The sequence below is a fragment of the Salmo salar genome, chromosome ssa03, assembly GCF_905237065.1.
Source record: "Salmo salar chromosome ssa03, Ssal_v3.1, whole genome shotgun sequence".
Classification (NCBI taxonomy): domain Eukaryota; kingdom Metazoa; phylum Chordata; class Actinopteri; order Salmoniformes; family Salmonidae; genus Salmo; species Salmo salar.
This window is the reverse complement of record NC_059444.1, coordinates 58,319,205-58,337,683: the sequence shown is the minus strand read 5'-3', so window position 1 is coordinate 58,337,683 and position 18,479 is coordinate 58,319,205. Positions and strand designations below refer to the sequence as shown.

Here is an 18,479-nt window from a genome sequence, read left to right as displayed (position 1 = left end):
GTGTACAAAACATTAGGAACACCTGCTCTTTCCATCACATAGACTGACCAGGTGAATCCAGGTGAAAGCTATGATCCCTTATTGATGTTAAATTGATGTTAAATCCGCTTCAATCAGTGTAGATGAAGGGGAGGAGACAGGTTAAGCCTTGAGACAATTGAGACATGAATCGTGTATGTGTGCCATTCAGAGGGTGAATGGGCAAGACAAAATATTGAAGTGTCTTTGAACGGGGTATGTTAGTAGGTGCCAGGCACACTGGTTTAAGTGTGTCAAGAACTGCAACGCTGCTGGGTTTTTCACGCTCAACAGTTTCCCGTGTGTAAAAAGAATGGTCTACCACCCAAAGGACATCCAGCCAACTTGACACAACTGTGGAAAACATTGGAGTCAACATGGGCCAGCATCCCTGTGGAACGCTTTCGACACCTTGTAGAGTCCACGCCCCAGCTGTTTTGAATGCAAAAGTGGCTGGAAATCAATATGAGGAATGTTCCTCATGTTTTGTACACTCAGTGTATATTCTATAACTAAATAGTTCAGCCGGAGCATATTAATACTCTGTAACCATAGTGATAGTTTATGGTAACTTGCTTTAAAAAAAATAGTAAATCTAATGGGTTACATTTAGAGATGTCAAACCTAAACCCTGGAGTAAACTGGTTAAGGCTGTTCTATCTTGTCTCATTCATTTGCAAGATGTTCATCAGGCGTGGGCTTTCTCTGTGAGCTCCTTGCAGTTTTGGAAAGGGGGATCTTTACCATATAAGGAAATGTCATGCATGATCCCCTTACCACTTCCATCTAAGTAACTAAAGTGTTGAATTAACTTGACACTTTTACCGTGGAACGAACAATACGTTTTTGACACTAATGGTGCAGTAGAAACTGGTCTAAAAGGAGTGAACAAATATAAACGCGATTGAGATGTTGTAAAAGATGAATACAGGCAGTGTGATGTCAACAGTCCCATTTGATTAAGCCCAGTCTTTTCTCCATCTTGGATTTCAGCAATATTCCATGTAACAAAGGGCCTAGCAAGTGAAGCAATCGAGCCCAACCTTCCACTGAAAAAAAGCTGCAGCACTTGATCCCATAGCAAGGAGTTGAGTTGTTTGATGAACCACTGAATTATTAGATGATTTGTCTGTTAACTGCTTCTACATCATTTAACAGCTGTGTGCAATGAAACGAATTACAGCCATGCACAGTTATTGGCCTATGCCACAAATCAGAATAAACATGTACACAGATGTTTCGCAAGATACCAATTTGGTAAGAGAGTCTTAAGAATAAATGACATTGGTTGTGACTAGTGGGAGGTGTGGGTCGGGAGACTGAGTGGGAGGGAGGGTTGGGTCTTACTGAGATAAGAGAAGTGGTTGTTAACCTGTGATTCACAGTCTGAATGTCGACTCTATGGCTGCATCCCAGCCCATTCATGAAAACCTGTAAACCACTTCCTGTCCTAGCCTTCCCTACTTATGACCAACCTGTATATCTTATATCAGTTACTGAGAACAGGTGAAGCAGTGTAAAATGTGATTAACCCCGCTTTTCTCAAAAGCCAAGTGATACTATTTTATGTCTATTGAATTCAATATGATCATGCCAGAACAAGCCTTAACCTTTAAAGTAGGTGCTTGTCTTTATTTTGATTTCTGGCAGTAATCCAAACAAAACTTTACGCTACTTCCTCTTGCCTCAGGCTTAACTGCAAGCTTTGGCAACGTGCCTCTGCATGAAGTAAAACAACTTTTGAAGTATGGATGGGACAAGAACTGGTGACACACAGTCAATGGAGCATTGTAACTGACACGGTCGGTTTAAGTGAGGAATGTATGCAATACCTGACCTTTCCACGCTCTACAGCAGATTTGCGCTGCTTTTTATTTGTGCGTGCATGGTGAATTCATCCGCCCACAGTGTTATGCAAGCAATCAAAGCGAGAGCCAGATGCTTTTCACCCCCGCAGATAAGAAAAACAGATGGGTGAGCTTTAAGGATGAAGCTACAAGCTATCTCTTCCCACAGAAGGCACAGCTAGGGCTCCTACAAAAACAGATCAGCTAACCCTGGTCTACATATAATCTAAAAATGAACACATAAAACAGCATGTACACAATGGTACACCCATACACAAGGGTTGGTTCGCACACACACACAAAAAGAGAGAGAGAGTTTGTGTGTGTATGGGGGAGGGGTGGGGACATTTTTGCTGGTCCATGGCAACTTGGATTGCTGATAAGATTTACTACAGCAATGATAAAGAAGACCATCTCTGGTCTTTTATGATTTGAACAATTACAATATCATGATTGAGTAGGCTATTTGGCATCTGTTGTCAAAATGTCCCCAGTCCATTGTCCCCAGTCCATGTGCAATTATTTGGGATAATAGTTAACAGTAGTGAACCTCTCTCTCTGGGATTTGCCTACATCATGTTTGCCTTTTTGAGAATGAAGCCTGAGAAGTTTGGTTTAACATGCCAAACCTCAACCAGGGATTGCAAATGTTAAAAGTGAATTTAGCGGGCCCCAATACAGAGCCTTTGTCACGAATCCCACCGAAGGTGGCTCCCCTGCCTGCTCGTCGTCGCCGGCCTACTAGCCGCCACTGATCCCTTTTTCCTTTTCTGTTGGTATGTCTTATTGTTTGCACCTGTTCCTTATTTGTGTGTGTTGATTTGTGGTTATTTAAGCCTGTTTAGCCCGCCCAGGTTTGTGCGGGATTATTGTATCGTCAGTGTGCTTGTTTGATGTGCTTGGCGATCTGCTTGGATTATTTTCTTTCCGGACTGTGTGCCCGTTGTGTATGGGTTGGTAATTTTGTTCACACGCCTGTTGTGTTGGTGTCGACCGTGTCGTACCAGAGAAAATAAATCTAATTTTTCCTTACCTCTGCGCCTGACTCCTACCACCACTCCTAGCATTCGTGACAGCCTTGGAGAACACCAATAATCAAATCATGTCCGTCCATGATGCCTAATTATTTTCAATAAAATCACTTCTGTGCTGGCACAGCTTAAACACACTGAAGCGGAAGCCGCACCAGTCTGCACAACTAATTCACAAATTGTAATAAAAAACATTCCTTGGACAAAAGAATAGCTCTAACCCTACAGACATCCTTACCATTAGCGTGTGAGTTTGCGATAGCTCATGTACAGTACCAGTCAAAAGTTTGGACACACCTACTCATTCAAGGGGTTTTCTTCATTTTAACAATTTTCTACATTATAGAATAATAGTGAAGACATCAAAACAATGAAATAACACATATGGACTCATGAAGTAACCAAAAAAGTGTTAAACATATAAAAATATATTTGAGATTTGAGATTCTTCAAAGTAGCCACCCTTTGCCTTGATGACAGCTTTGCACACTCTTGGTATTCTCTCAACCAGCTTCATGAATTAGTCACCTGGAATGCATTTCAATTAAAAGGTGTGCCTTGTTAAAAGTTAATTTGTGGAATTTCTTTCCTTCTTAATGTGTTTGAGCCAATCAGTTGTGTTGTGACAAAGTAGGGTTGGTATACAGAAGAAAGCCCTATTTGGTAAAAGACCAAGTCCATATTATGACAAGAACAGCTCAAATAAGCAAAGAGAAATGACAGTCCATCAGTACTTTAAGACATGAAGGTCAGTCAATTCGGAACATTTCAAGAACTTTGAAAGTTTCTTCAAGTGCAGTTTCAAAAACCATCAAGCGCTATGATGAAACTGGCTCTCATGAGGACCGCCACAGGACAGGAAGACCCAGAGTTACCTCTGCTGCAGAGGATAAGTTCATTATAGTTAACTGCACCTTAGATTGTAGCCCAAATAAATTATACCTCACAGAGTTCAAGTAACAGACACATCTCAACATCAACTGTTCAGAGGAGACTGTGTGAATCAGGCCTTCATGGTCGAATTGCTGTAAAGAAACCACTACTAAAGGACACCAATAAGATGATGAGACTTGCTTGGGCCAAGAAACATGAGCAATGGACATTAGACCGGTGGAAATCTGTCCATTGGTCTGATGAGTCCAAATTGTAGATTTTTGGTTCCAACAGCTGTGTCTTTGTGAGATGCAGAGTGAACGGATGATCTCCACATGTGTGGTTCCCACCGTGAAGCATGGAGGATGAGGTGTGATGGTGTGAGGGTGCTTTCTGGTGACACTGTCTGTGATTTATTTACAATTCAAGGCACGCTTAACCAGCATGGCTACCACATCATTCTGCAGCGATACGCCATCCCATCTGGTTTGCGCTTAGTGGGACTATCTTTTGTTTTTCAACAGGACAATGACCCAACACACCTCCAGGCTGTGTAAGGACTATTTGACCAAGAAGGAGAGTGATGGAGTGCTGCATCAGATGACCTGGCCTCCACAATCAACCGACCTCAACCCAATTGAGATGGTTTGGGTTGAGTTGGACCGCAGAGTGAAGGAAAAGCAGCCAACAAGTGCTCATATGTGGGAACTCCTTCAAGACTGTTGGAAAAATCATTCCTCATGAAGCTGGTTGAGAGAATGCCAAGATTGTGCAAAGCTGTCATCAAGGCAAAGGGTGGCTACTTTGAAGAATCTCAAATATAAAATATATTTTGATTTGTATAACACTTTTTTTGGTTACTACATGATTCCATATATGTTATCCATATATAGTTTTGATGTGTTCACTATTATTCTACAATGGAGAACATTTTTTAAATAAAGAAAAACCCTTGAATGAGTAGGTGTGTCCAAACTTTTGACTGGTACTGTATATCTCCTTGAAAGTCACCGAATTGTGCTGCCGAGCAAACTGCAGTAGTGAATCATCATCACCAGTTCATTGGTCATCCTTTGGCAATGGAGTGGCTATGAAACCACAGGCATGATTGAGGTTTCTACAGGTGCAGAGAGAGAAACCTCCCACCACAGAGATTCTGAACAGACAGGTTTTTATCTTTAACTTCTGTCTGTCATTGACTCATTTGCATTTGACACTGGTGTCACTTCAAACGAAGTCGTTTGATGTGAAGCGTCACTCCCATGCTATATTCCTCTCAATCACAATGACTTGTACTGTCATCAAGTTCAGCTTAATCCTTTTGTGTCAGTATAGTGTCAGGCAAAGTTTCGCAACTGTTTCAAGTTCTCATTTGAACGGTCATGTTGAACAATAGCATTATTTAACAGTAATAAGAAGCAGCCTTCAATGCACATTAAATCGCCTTACCCACGCAGAACTCCGCTGCTTCATTGTATGTTGTTTGAGTGTGGGGCTGAAAGAATGGCATGTGATAAATGGCATGTAATTAACACACACAGGCTGCTTTTGTGCCTATGTTATTTTGAGCTGTGTGTAAGGGGTGTGTTCATATTTGTTTATCCTGCCCATTACATACCAAAAGTCAACTCCATACCAAGTCATGGACATTTTGATGAGCCACCTCCAGGTGCTTACAATCCCTCCCATTCATCTACTCCCATTCTGGCCTTGCCTCATGTCATCCCGGACCTTTGATGAATGAACGAGTAGCTCAAGTCGCTGCTCAATCGTTCTATGCAACATCCTACTTCCTTACATCACTATGGTTTTAATTGCCTGAAATCGTATGTATCTAACCTTAAAAAATCGATCTACACATACAGAACTCAGTTATTATCTTGTAGGTGGAAGTATCAGCATACGATAGAATTCTGAGTGTAGAGAGCATGATGTTAAAAGCTCCAGTGTGGTAGAGAGAAATGACAGAAGTGTGTCGCAGCGACGCATGGTGGCAGTGTGGAGTGTGTGGATAGCTCTGCAGTATGCAGATGACAGTGTTACATAAGGGAAGTCATTTTTTATGGAAGTGGAGATGGCAGAAGTATATCTACAGTAGTGTTACAGGTCCTTTTCTGCATTAAAATGGAGCATGAATGAGTGAGAAAACTGCCCGTTTTATAATAAATGTTTTATTGTTGGACAAAAACTGGAAAACCAAAAAATTGTTAGATTTTTGTTATATCGTTTTTGCATTTAAACTAAAAAACAAGTACAAATTTTGATTTTCACATATGGGTGGGATTAAATGTGGAATGCCTGTCATTGGCCAAATGCACAGCCAACATTTCCTCCCAAGCAAAAAATATATATTTGAATACATTGAACAAAAATATAAACGCAACAGTAAAGTGTTGGTCCCACGTTTCATTAGCTGAAATATAAAATCCCAGACATTGAGGTAAAGATACCTTAATAATGAATCAGCTGTGTCGTACTAGGGGGGAAAAATGTGCACCCCTTGGGATTCCGAGGACCGAGTTTGGGAAACCCTGCATTATCGTATGAGTAGGCATAAGCTACGGACAATTGCATTTTATTGATGGCAATTTGAATGCGCAGGGATACCGTGAAGAGCTCCGGAGGCCCATTGTCGTGCCATTCATCTGACACCATCACCTCATGTTTCAGCATGATAATGCACGGCCGCATGTCGCAAGGTCCTGTACACAATTCTTGGAAGCTGAAATTTCCCAGTTCTTCCATGGCCTGCATACTCACCAGACATGTCACCCATGTATGACAGCGTGATCCAGTTCTCGCTAACATCCATTAACTTGAAGAGGAGTGGGGAGTGGGACAACATTCCACAGTCCACAATCAACAGCCTGATCAACTCTATGCGAAGGAGATGTATCGTGCTGCATGAGGGAAATGTTGGTCACACCAGATACTGACTGGTTTTCTGATCCACTCCCCTACCTTATTTTTTAAGGTATATGTGACCAACAGATGCATATCTGTCTCCCAGTCATGTGAAATCCATAGATAAGGGCCTAATGAATTTATTTCAATTGACAGATTTCCTTATATGAACTGCAGTAACTCAGTAAAATCTTTGAAATTGTTTGCATGTTGCGTTTATATATTTTTTCAGTGTATATTTTCAGAGTAGCTTCCCAAACACTGTTCATTCATGGCCTGAGCTCTGTAGTGTAGACAGTGCCTTACTACCTCACTAAACATGTTTTTTTCTGTCAGCTGTTTAGACTGTGTCATTGGAATTAAATAGCATGAGCCAACTAAGGGTGCGTTCGTAAATTCACTCAGAGTGCGCTCTGGGCATTCCTAAATTCAGAGCATTGTCAGGAGCAGTTCAGAGCGCTCACTGGATGCTCTGGCGGAGGAGTAGAGTTGATCAGAGCGTTCTGACCTCACAACTGCAGTCAAGCACTCAAGCTAACTGGCTAAAGTTGGCTAGCTTGCTAGCTACTTCCAGACACAAATGAGAGAGCACTTCACTCTGACCATTTCAATCAACTGTAGCAGAGCTGGTTAAGCTGTTTTCATGTTATCTAGAGCGTTGGTGACTGTAACTGTGCTGCTGGAAACAATTTAATTATGGTTTTTTTTGCCGATGTTTACACTCAGTGCTCTGAAATCGGAGTAGATAGCCAGAGTGAATTTACGAACACACCCAAAGCCAGTTTGATTCATGTTTGAATAAAGTAAAACTTCATTATAACTTTATTATAAGAACACTTTCAAATACACATTTGAAATGTATCACAATAAAACCAAATAAGATGAGAATAATATTTCAGAACAATTGTGTTCATAAGTGTCAAGTAATAACAACAAAATATTTTCTTCATCATTAAAAACAATATAAAGTAATAAGTCATCAGAAGCTTTATTTAAGCTTTGATACATTGATTTCAAACTACTAAAATAAAATCTAAAAGTTATACTAACTTGCATAAATGTGTCAATTGAGATGACTAGCTGACTCGCTCCACAACTGATCACCGAAATGCATATACTGCCATCTAGATAAATGTAAGTGTAAGCGCTTTACAAGGAAACCGAATCCAATAAGATAAAATTGTTTGGCGTAGAACAAATTCCATCACCCCTTCATCCCTATAACTACGTCAGAGTATATTTCAGAACTTTATAGATTACTGTTCAAACAGAAAACTCAGTGCATTACTTACTCACAGCAAGGATGAAAGGCACAGTAACAGGAATGATTGCAGACAGAGATCCTGTGAAAACATGTTTTCTAACATGAAGGTGCATTGTGATACTGGTCATTTAAAGGTATTAATGCTCCGTTGATGGAACGCAATGTAATAGATATGTATTAACTATAAGTAGTGTGACTATTTTGTTATTATGCCTTGCTCCTCTGTCCACTCAGAATGGCACAGTGTCGTCATCAGTTTTACTGTTGTCTACAGTTTCTTCCACCGATGTCCTCACCCACCGCTGGACCTGAGGACTGGTGGCTGGGGAATGCAAAGTGAGAGAGACTTGTGAAAGAGAATGAGAGAGGGAGCGAAGGAAAGAAAAAGAAACAGACAGGATGAACTGAGAGATTGAGACAGTGAGAGAATGCACTGTGAAGAACACCCATGTACTTTATCAATCATAATCATTCATCTTATATTGAATACGACTTTACAAGAACAGTCGAGCTGAAAACGTGTCTCTGTTAATCCACTTTGAAAACTGGGGTTCTCACCTGACACCTGTTTTGTGTAGGATTCCCGGTGGACCTCCTGGGCCTTTTCTCTTTCTTTCACGGCAGCTGATATGGAGAGGGCAGCCATTTTACAGACGCTGATTCGCTCTCTGCCTCCACCGCCTCCGCTTCCTGTGTTCCTGATGGTCACTCTGCTGGGGCTGCTGGCTGGACCACCACTGCTGGTAATCACTCGACTACCCCCACTGCTGATCCTGACACCACCCTGTGTACTACTAATTCTCTGTCCACTAGTACCTGCACTACTGATCATATGTCCACTACCTCCACTTCCTGTGCTACTGCTACTCAGTCTACCTCCACTTCCTGCACTACTGATCATATGTCCACTACCTGCACTACTTAGTCTACCTCCACTTCCAGCACTACTGATCATGTCCCCACTTCCAGCACTGCTGATTCTTCCCCCACTTCCTGCCTTGCTGATCTGTCCATTACTTCTACTATAAACCTTCCATTCTCCACTTCCTGCACTGCTAAGTCTACCAGTCCTTTCATTGCCCGCGTTTCTGTTAAACTGAGAGACACTTTCGGAATTGACATGGGTCCAAACTCCACTGCCGATACTATCACATTTAATTTGATCTCCACCACTGGTACCACTTATCTTATGTCCACGACCTGGACCACTGAGTCTGCCTCCACTACCTGGACCACTGAGTCTGCCTCCACTACCTGGACCACTGAGTCTGCCTCCACTACCTGGACCACTGAGTCTGCCTCCACTACCTGGACCACTGAGTCTGCCTCCACTACCTGGACCACTGAGTCTGCCTCCACTACCTGGACCACTGAGTCTGCCTCCACTACCTGAACCACTGAGTCTTCCTGTACCTCCACCATAAACCATCCATTCTTCACTTCCTCCACTTCCTGCACTAGTTATCATGTGTCCACTTCCTGCACTAGTTATCATCTGTCCACTTCCTGCACTAGTTATCATGTGTCCACTTCCTGCACTAGTTATCATGTGTCCACTTCCTGCACTAGTTATCATGTGTCCACTTCCTGCACTAGTTATCATGTGTCCACTTCCTGCACTAGTTATCATGTGTCCACTTCCTGCACTAGTTATCATCTGTCCACTTACCACATTATTCATCATATACCCACTTTCTGTCCTGCTGATCAAACCACCACTGCCTACACTAGTCGTACCTCCAGTACTTATCAGGCTTCCACTTCTCATATCACTGATGATCTCCACTGTGCTAGCTGGCACTTTTACCGCTACACCTGTGGCACTGCTGATCGTATTGTCACTTGCAGCGCTGCTAATCTGTACAACATTGGTGATCAGACCCCCATGTTCTGCACTGCTGATTGGAACTGGACCTTCCACTTTCTTCACCTGGATCCCAGTTTCCTTAGCCTCGCTTACCATGCTATTAGCATTATCACTGTCAGTAGTCTGACACATGGATGGGAACGAGACTACTACAGTTTCCACAGTGCTTATGTCACCTGTAGAGACGTGGTCAATCATTTGAACATCTCTGCTAATCATACCTTCACTCTCCATCAAGGGGGTTTGAGCTCTGTACTCCCTGTGGACAACTGGAACCTCAGATTCCACAGGGCTGGATGCCATTGATATTTCTGTGCTGATCATCTCAACCACACTTCTAGTCAGGTCATCAGCCTCATCAGCACTCTTCATTTCAACCACACTTGTTGTTATGATTGTGCTAGTCAGGTCACCACCCTGAGCAATGTTTATCTGACCTCTACTCTCCTCACAGTTTGTTTGACCTTCATCTTCTGCATCACCAACTACAGCTGCGACTTCCAGCTCATCAACCGGTCCTACGCTTTCAACTCTGCTGCTCTCCACAGCGTCACTCTTTCTGGATATACAGCTGATGTCCTCAATGATAGTTTCCTCTATAATAACATGCTCTCCATGTTCAGCATTTCTCATGTCAAATCTGTCTTCCGATTGGGTGATAATTACCTCTGTTGGCTGACTGCTTGGCTGAACCTCATTTTCTGTGATGTTTATCTCCAAGGAGCAGAGCTGTGCTCCAGTTTCAACACAGCTGATCTGACTGCCATTTCCTACACGGTTTATCTGAACAACACTTTCCAAAACACTCAGAGCTCCACTAATCGGAGTTTCAATTTGACAACTATTCATCTGACTCGTAACCTCCGTGCTGTCAATCTGAGTCTCCTCACTTCTGAATTGGTTTTCTTCCTCTGCTGAGATAATCTGAGAATCATGCACAGTACTAACAATCTGATTTTCACTGTCAATCTTAGTCTCACTTTCCACTCTTCTCTCCTGGATCTCAGTTTCCCTACATTTTATCTGACCTGTGCTTTTTACATCACTGACACCAACCACCACTACGGCCTCCTCACTGCTAACTTGTACTGTGTCATTGGCAATGCTTATCTCTTCTTCATTCACCTTGCTAGCAGTCTGTCCTCCACAGTTAACATTGGTAACATCAACATCACTACTAGTGGTCTGAACAACTTCTGTGTCTTTAATCTGAGATGCATCTTCGCTAATCTGAGTTGTTGAGATACAGTGCTTTCCAGTGCTAACCTGATTGGTAGTTTGTACACTCTGCACTGTTTTATCAGAGGCATTATGCAGAAACACTTTCTGCACACGGGTAACCTGCTCCCCAATGGCTGCACCTACCACTTGTCCTCCGTTTTCTAAATTGCTTGAGGTCTCTCTTGAGGTCTCACTAATACTTGGCACACTTGCTCTTGGTACACTAATGGAGGAACTCTGAATTGGCATGAAGACGTGTTGGAAGGCAATTCCATTGCTCATTGCACAGTGAGACGTGACACTAGCCATGGCGTTGGAGCTTGATTTCCTGCTGAAGACAAAAATATCTGTCAGAACTCAGACATGAATTTAGCTTCTGTCAAATCACAAGCTCCCATTTCTTGGGTAATCACTAGTGACAACCCCTTTCTTGGTCTTACCTGGCTCCCCCTCCATCCAGCAGTCTCCTGTACTCAGCAATCTCCCTCTCCAGCCTGGTCTTGATGTCCAGTAGCATCAGGTATTGGACAGCCTGCTGCTCTGTGGCTGTACATAGCTGCAGCAGCTCCTCCTCCAGGCTGTCTAAGTGCTGCTGAAGCCGACTGAGGTGAACACTGTATCGCTCGTTCACTTCCATCTCGTCCCTCTCCGTTGACAGGTTCTGTAAGCGAGTGAGTAAAGTGAAAGAGCAGCCATTTTAAACCTGTAAATCTCTGATTCTGTCTCCAGAGTTTCAGTGCAACAAAAAAGACTGCAAACTTCATTGTGTACATTTACTGGGCGTATGTGGTTTATTACCTGGGTCTCCAATAGCTGCAACTCCAGAGTTAGGTCCTGGACTATTCTCTTTAGGTCATCTATCTCTGTCTGCCCGACCTCGGACCCAATGGAACAGACGGTCACCTGGGTCTTCATGCTGTCCACCTGAAGGGTCAAAACAAACATGGAGAATATCTTATCATATATTCTGTATCTATAACATCTTCATGACTCAGTGTTTGTGTTGACAGTAGCCCACCTTGCTCTGAAACCAGCTCTCAGCCTCTGTTTTGTTCTTCAGGACCACCGCCCCACACTGCTCCCTTAGGCGACTCAGTTTCTCATTCAGGTCCACTGAGTGAGCACAGTCCATCTCCACGTTAACCAACCCAGACATCTGGGCCATCACTCCCTGCACATCCTATACAGACACAGGAAATACAAACGTGGATGTCATTATTGTTTCCAAAAGCTCTGAAACAACATTGACAATAGAAAATCAATGCAAACAGTATGTGCCGTAATGGTACTAGACCTATGGAACAATACAATATAAAACCTGTCATTGAAACAGTATAAGGACCCCACCTCCTCATGGTTGCTCTTGAGGAGGTCCATTTCCTCTAGGTTTCCATCCAGTTGGATGTGCAGATCTCCTTCCCTATCGATTAACTCATGCTGAATACTCTGCAGGTGGCTCAGCTCTGCCTCCGCTGCCAAGAGACGCCTCTCCTCCTGTTCACACCTATTCCAGACAGCAGATGAACTTTAGAGTGTGTGTGTTTGTGTGAATTTCATTCTTGTCCATACACGTGTGACCTTTCAAAGATCACATGAACAAGGAAAATAACACAATTTACTTGTGACCAAAATTCATGCCTTTGTTTGCGTAATCCTTCATGGTGGACCCACAGAACACAGTGGTTCCACACATATACACTATAAACAAACTAACTTGTATTTATAGTCATAGACTTCCAGTTGAGTATTGGCGACCTGCAGCCTGAGTTGGGCATGGGTTGTGTACCATTCAGAAATCTATAGGAGAAACACAGATAGGCAGAAGATAATACCTTTCATTAGCATGTTTACTATCAATCTTTGTCATTGCAAGTCAGTGATGCAGTTAAACTGTTCCAATAAAATTAGTAATCTAACATTTTAACTTAAGAGCACATGCACTCAGGTCAAAACCTGACATAAAAGGACTGTGCCAAGACCTGCGCCTTTTTAAATGTTTTCCCCATGAGATGTTGGCTGCATCCCACAACTCTGTTACACCTTTCTTCCCACTGGGCACACACTGGCTGAATCAATGTTGTTTCAGCGTCATTTCAATGAAATTACATTGAACCAACGTGGAATAGATGTTGAATTGACATTTGTGCCCAGTGGGTTCCTTCTTTCACTTATTTGCCTTTACTTCTTCCCACTACTGTTTGCTGAAAGGATGGGATAGAATTCTATATCTGTCAAGTCTTTTCTAAATCAGAGGTTACAGGTCACAAAGGAACAGGAGAATGAGTCTGGTCACAAGATGATGCTTAAGAGGAGAATGAAAATGAGGAGAAGGTGAACTGTGGAAGGTGTTCAGTGATAGATCCCCATGTTGGTCTACCTGGTTCTGAAGGTTATCAATCATCCCCAAGTGTCCACCCATGTCTTTACAGTCACCAAGGGAGCTTCTCTCCAGATGTTCCTTGATCTGTAGCTCAAGCTGCGCGTTGGCTGCCTCCAGTTGGTGTACCTGAGACACAGACATCAACATAGAGCCTTACACATTCATACAACACACATCCTAGGTAGGCTTCTCACTGTTTTATCCACTAAGAGAGGAATCATGCCAGAGCAACTGACGGCCGAGTGTACATAACTAAAAGGCAGAGTGTACTTAAAAGCAGTGGGTGGCCGTCGCATCTGACCAGAATATCGTCCTTCGATTTCTCAACGAATATACAACTAACTTTCTCCTAACATCACAAAAAAGAAAACCCTACATTTGTTAAAGGAAATTATTTCAGCTGAGCCGTTTGAAAAAAAGATTAAGTGAAAAGATATCTCATTTACCTTTTCCAGGTAGGAGGCGAAGCGATCGTTAAGATCTTGCATATTCTCCCTCTCATTGATGCACAGGGAGTTTGAGACGTTGGTGATGCTCACAGGGACACTTGATGCATATTCCATTGAGATGCGGGTTCCATATCCTCCTGCACCACTGCAAACGCTGTTCCAGCGTCCCGCTCTGTGATCATGGGAGAGCCGGTTAGAGCCACTGGCAAGGTACACCTGCCAGGGTGCCATCTCCTGCGCAGATGCGGCCATGACTACTGTCAACACAACTCCAACCTGGGATCTGATGTGATGCTATGAAGGGCTTTTGTTAACTGTGCAAACTGCAAAGAGATTACATATTTGTATCTATTGAAAGTAATTGTAGGTGTGATGAAACCCTGCCCACGATAGGCCTACAGATCTATAAAAAACATTTGTGGGCATGTCTAGGGTGGAATTATGTTTTCTTCTGTCTTTCAAATGTAAATTGGATGGTTCTGGAGGCAGGATCACTGTCAAAAAGGTCAATACAGAGACAGAATCCCTTGTAAAACCAGTTTTCTTTTGGGAAGTGAACCAATAAATTGGATTAAGTTTCCTACAGTGAAAAATACCCATTGGGCACACACTTCAATGAAATTACTTTGAATCGCAGGCTTCCCGAGTGATGCAGCGGTTTAAGTCTTGCATCGCAGTGCTAGAGGCGTCAATAGAGACCCGGTTTCGATCCCGGGCTGTATCACAACCGGCCGTGATTGGGAGTCCCATAGGGCAGCGCACAATTGGTACAGCGTCTTCCGGGTAAGCGGAGGGTTTGGCCTGGGGGCCTTTTCTTGGCTCATCGCGCTCTAGCGACTCCTTGTGGCGGGCCGGGCACCTGCAGGCTGACCTCGGTCATCAGTGTTTCCTCTGACACATTGGTGCGGCTGGCTTCCAGGTTGAGCGGGCGGGTGTTAAGAAGCGTGGTTTGGCAGGTCATGTTTCAGAGGACGCATGAGTCGACCTTCGTCTCCCGAAGGTCGAGTCATGTGGCAATGAGACAAGATCAACATTGGGGAGAAAAAGGGGGGTACAAAAAAAATATATATATACACTGCTCAAAAAAATAAAGGGAACACTTAAACAACACAATGTAACTCCAAGTCAATCACACTTCTGTGAAATCAAACTGTCCACTTAGGAAGCAACACTGATTGACAGTAAATTTCACATGCTGTTGTGCAAATGGAATAGACAACAGGTGGAAATTATAGGCAATTAGCAAGACCCCCCAATAAAGGAGTGGTTCTGTAGGTGGGGACCACAGACCACTTCTCAGTTCCTATGCTTCCTGGCTGATGTTTTGGTTACTTTTGAATGCTGGCAGTGCTTTCACTCTTGTGGTAGCATGATACGGAGTCTACAACCCACACAAGTGGCTCAGGTAGTGCAGCTCATCCAGGATGGCACATCAATGCTAGCTGTGGCAAGAAGGTTTGCTGTGTCTGTCAGCGTAGTGTCTAGAGCATGGAGGTGCTACCAGGAGACAGGCCAGTACATCAGGAGACGTGGAGGAGGTCGTAGGAGGGCAACAACCCAGCAGCAGGACCGCTACTTCCGCCTTTGTGCAAGGAGGAGCACTGCCAGAGCCCTGCAAAATGACCTCCAGCAGGCCACAAATGTGCATGTGTCTGCTCAAACGGTCAGAAACAGACTCCATGAGGGTGGTATGAGGGCCCGACATCCACAGGTGGGGGTTGTGCTTACAGCCCAACACCGTGCAGGACGTTTGGCATTTGCCAGAGAACACCAAGATTGGCAAATTCGCCACTGGCGCCCCGTGCTCTTCACAGATGAAAGCAGGTTCACACTGAGCACGTGACAGACATGACAGAGTCTGGAGACGCCGTGGAGAACGTTCTGCTGCCTGCAACATCCTTCAGCATGACCGGTTTGGCAGTGGGTCAGTCATGGTGTGGGGTGGCATTTCATTGGGGGGCCGCACAGCCGTCCATGTGCTCGCCAGAGGTAGCCTGACTGCCATTAGGTACCGGGATGAGATCCTCAGACCCCTTGTGAGACCATATGCTGGTGCAGTTGGCCCTGGGTTCCTCCTAATGCAAGACAATGCTAGACCTCATGTGGCTGGAGTGTGTCAGCAGTTCCTGCAAGAGGAAGGCATTGATGCTATGGACTGGCCAGCCCATTCCCCAGACCTGAATCCAATTGAGCACATCTGGGACATCATGTCTCGCTCCATCCACCAACGCCACGTTGCACCACAGACTGTCCAGGAGTTGGCGGATGCTTTAGTCCAGGTCGGTGAGGAGATCCCTCAGGAGACCATCCGCCACCTCATCAGGAGCATGCCCAGGAATTGTAGGGAGGTCATACAGGCACGTGGAGGCCATACACACTACTGAGCCTCATTTTGACTTGTTTTAAGGACATTACATCAAAGTTGGATCAGCCTGTAGTGTGGTTTTCCACTTTAATTTTGAGTGTGACTCCAAATCCAGACCTCCATGGGTTGATAAATTGGATTTCCATTGATTATTTTTGTGTGATTTTGTTGTCAGCACATTCAACTATGTAAAGGAAAAAGTATTTAATAAGATTATTTCTTTCATTCAGGTCTAGGATGTGTTGTTTAAGTGTTCCCTTTATTTTTTTGAGCAGTATATATTAACAGGTAAATGTACCCCACTGCGAACAAACGTCAATTCAATGTCTATTCCACATTGGTTCAATGTAATTTATATATATAGCACCATTACATGCTCCAGGGCTAATTTCTTTAGAATATTGGCATGTTTTTCTAGATTTAGAACATAAAATAACATTTATAAAACATGTTATCCCTTAGGTCTAGCACAGCAAATACTTATAATACAAATAATTGTTTAAGCATAAGTTGCAGTGCATTGATTACAACAAAAAGATAAAAGGGGGTTAGCAAGGGGGTTAGCCATCAGTGAAGGAGTTGACAAGCCACTGACGGAGTGGCATTTGTAAAATATAGAAAATGAATCATTTGAAAATCCCCAATAAAAACATAACCATTCTATCAAATCTTTCAGCACTCTGACGGAGTTGACGTTAGACAAAAATCTGTCCGAGTTGATATTTTACGGAGATTACAAAAATTACATTTTTCTTCTTCATTCAGTAACAATTTGGTTCCTCTTCAGTTGCTATATGACTCTAAAACCTAATTAGATGTAACATATTTGTACCAAAATGCATATTGCATATTTTAATCTATAAGGAAGACGGAGTTGACAGTTTATGGTTGTGTTTTTATGTTTATGTTTTTAAATCTATCAAAAGTGAGTGGTCTTGTTGCACTACATGTAATGAGGACATGAATAAGGGGTCCTTATGGTATAGCTGACCCTGCTCATTCCTGATTCATTTAGTAAATGAAGTAGTAAACAAAATCTCCGGACACATCTTTTAGGAATCTAAGTTTTGAGAAATATTATTTAAAGTCGCAGAGGGCTATAGCAAGAAACTATACTGAACAAAAATATAATGAGCTGTTTAATGAGCATTTCTACTTTGCCAAGATAATCCATCCACCTGACAGGAAAAGGCCACTCTAAAATGTGCAGTTTTGTGATACAACACAATGCCACAGATGTCTCATTTTTTGAGGGAGCATGCCATTGGCATACTGACTGCAAGAATATCCACCAGAGCTGTTAATTTCTCTAACATAAGCCTCCTCCAACGTACGTTTTAGAGAATTTGGCAGTACGTCCAACCGGCCTCACACCCGGACAGCTGATGAAACTGCGGCTTTTCACAACTGAAGAAACCATCTCAAGGAAGCTCATCTGCGTACTCGTCATCCTCACCAGGGTCTTGAGCTGACTGCAGTTTGGCATCATAATTGACTTCAGTGGTCAAATGCTCACCTTTGATGGCCACTGGCACGCTGGAGAAATGTGCTCTTTATGGATGAATCCCGGTTTCAATTGTACCGGGCAGGTGGCAGACAGCGTGTATGGCATGGTGTGGGCGAGCGGTTTGCTGATGCCAATGTTGTGAACAGAATGTCCAGTGGTGGCGGTGTGGTTATGGTATGGGCAGGAATAAGCTACAGACAATGAATACAATTGCATTTTATCGATGGCAATTTGAATGCAAAGAGATACTGTGACGAGATCCTGAAGCCCAATGTCATGCAATTCACCCGCACCATCACCTCATGTTTCAGCATGATAATGCAAGGCCGCATGTCGCAAGGATCTGTACACAATTCCTGTGACCAAAAGATGCATATTTGTATTCCCAGTCATGTGAAATCCATAGATTAGGGCCTAATTAATTTAATTGACTGATTTCCTTGCAAACTGTAAATCAGTTTGCAATCTTTGAAATTGTTGCATGTTACATTTATATTTTTGTTCAGTGTACATACCATCATTTTTCAGTTAATATACATTTTTGCCAATTTTAAATACTTTTTTTGGAGAGTTTGAAATTGGGATCCTTCGCTTCGGACAAGGACATTTACAGGCAAAGAGCCGACATGAAAATTAATAATATTGAAAGTATTTTGAAAATTCCCAAAACAAAACAAGACACAAACAACAGTGGCTAACTGCAAGACCATTGTGTGCCAATGGGTGTGTTGTTTACAGCTAAAAAGCCGTTCA

The 18,479-nt window shown here is 43.1% G+C and overlaps 1 protein-coding gene across 2 annotated transcripts; it reads right to left on the bottom strand.

The window, feature by feature from the left end:
• Window positions 1-7,642: 7,642 nt before the first annotated feature.
• LOC106600778 (cell wall protein IFF6) lies at window positions 7,643-14,235 on the bottom strand. 2 transcript variants are annotated; one of them, XM_045715000.1, is made up of 9 exons: window positions 13,852-14,235; window positions 13,403-13,531; window positions 12,740-12,822; window positions 12,373-12,529; window positions 12,044-12,205; window positions 11,824-11,949; window positions 11,466-11,686; window positions 8,496-11,356; window positions 7,643-8,259 (listed from the first exon to the last, which is right to left on the bottom strand). In XM_045715000.1, exons 1-9 carry the CDS (start codon window positions 14,104-14,106, stop codon window positions 8,168-8,170), a joined length of 4,086 nt encoding a protein of 1,361 aa, XP_045570956.1. In that variant the 5' UTR covers window positions 14,107-14,235; the 3' UTR covers window positions 7,643-8,167. The 2 variants fall into 2 exon arrangements, with proteins under 2 accessions (XP_045570956.1, XP_045570957.1); XM_045715001.1 differs by having other exon boundaries at window positions 8,496-11,353; window positions 13,852-14,234.
• Between the last annotated feature and the right edge of the window lie 4,244 nt (window positions 14,236-18,479).

Coding starts and splice junctions, on each gene's coding strand:
- LOC106600778 (XM_045715000.1), bottom strand. CDS start 14,106: ATGGCCGCATCTGCGCAGGAGATGGCACCCTGGCAGGTGTACCTTGCC. Junction 11,950..12,043: donor AGAGCTGGTTTCAGAGCAAG/GTGGGCTACTGT, acceptor TTGACCCTTCAG/GTGGACAGCATGAAGACCCA. Junction 8,260..8,495: donor CTACACAAAACAGGTGTCAG/GTGAGAACCCCA, acceptor TGCATTCCCCAG/CCACCAGTCCTCAGGTCCAG.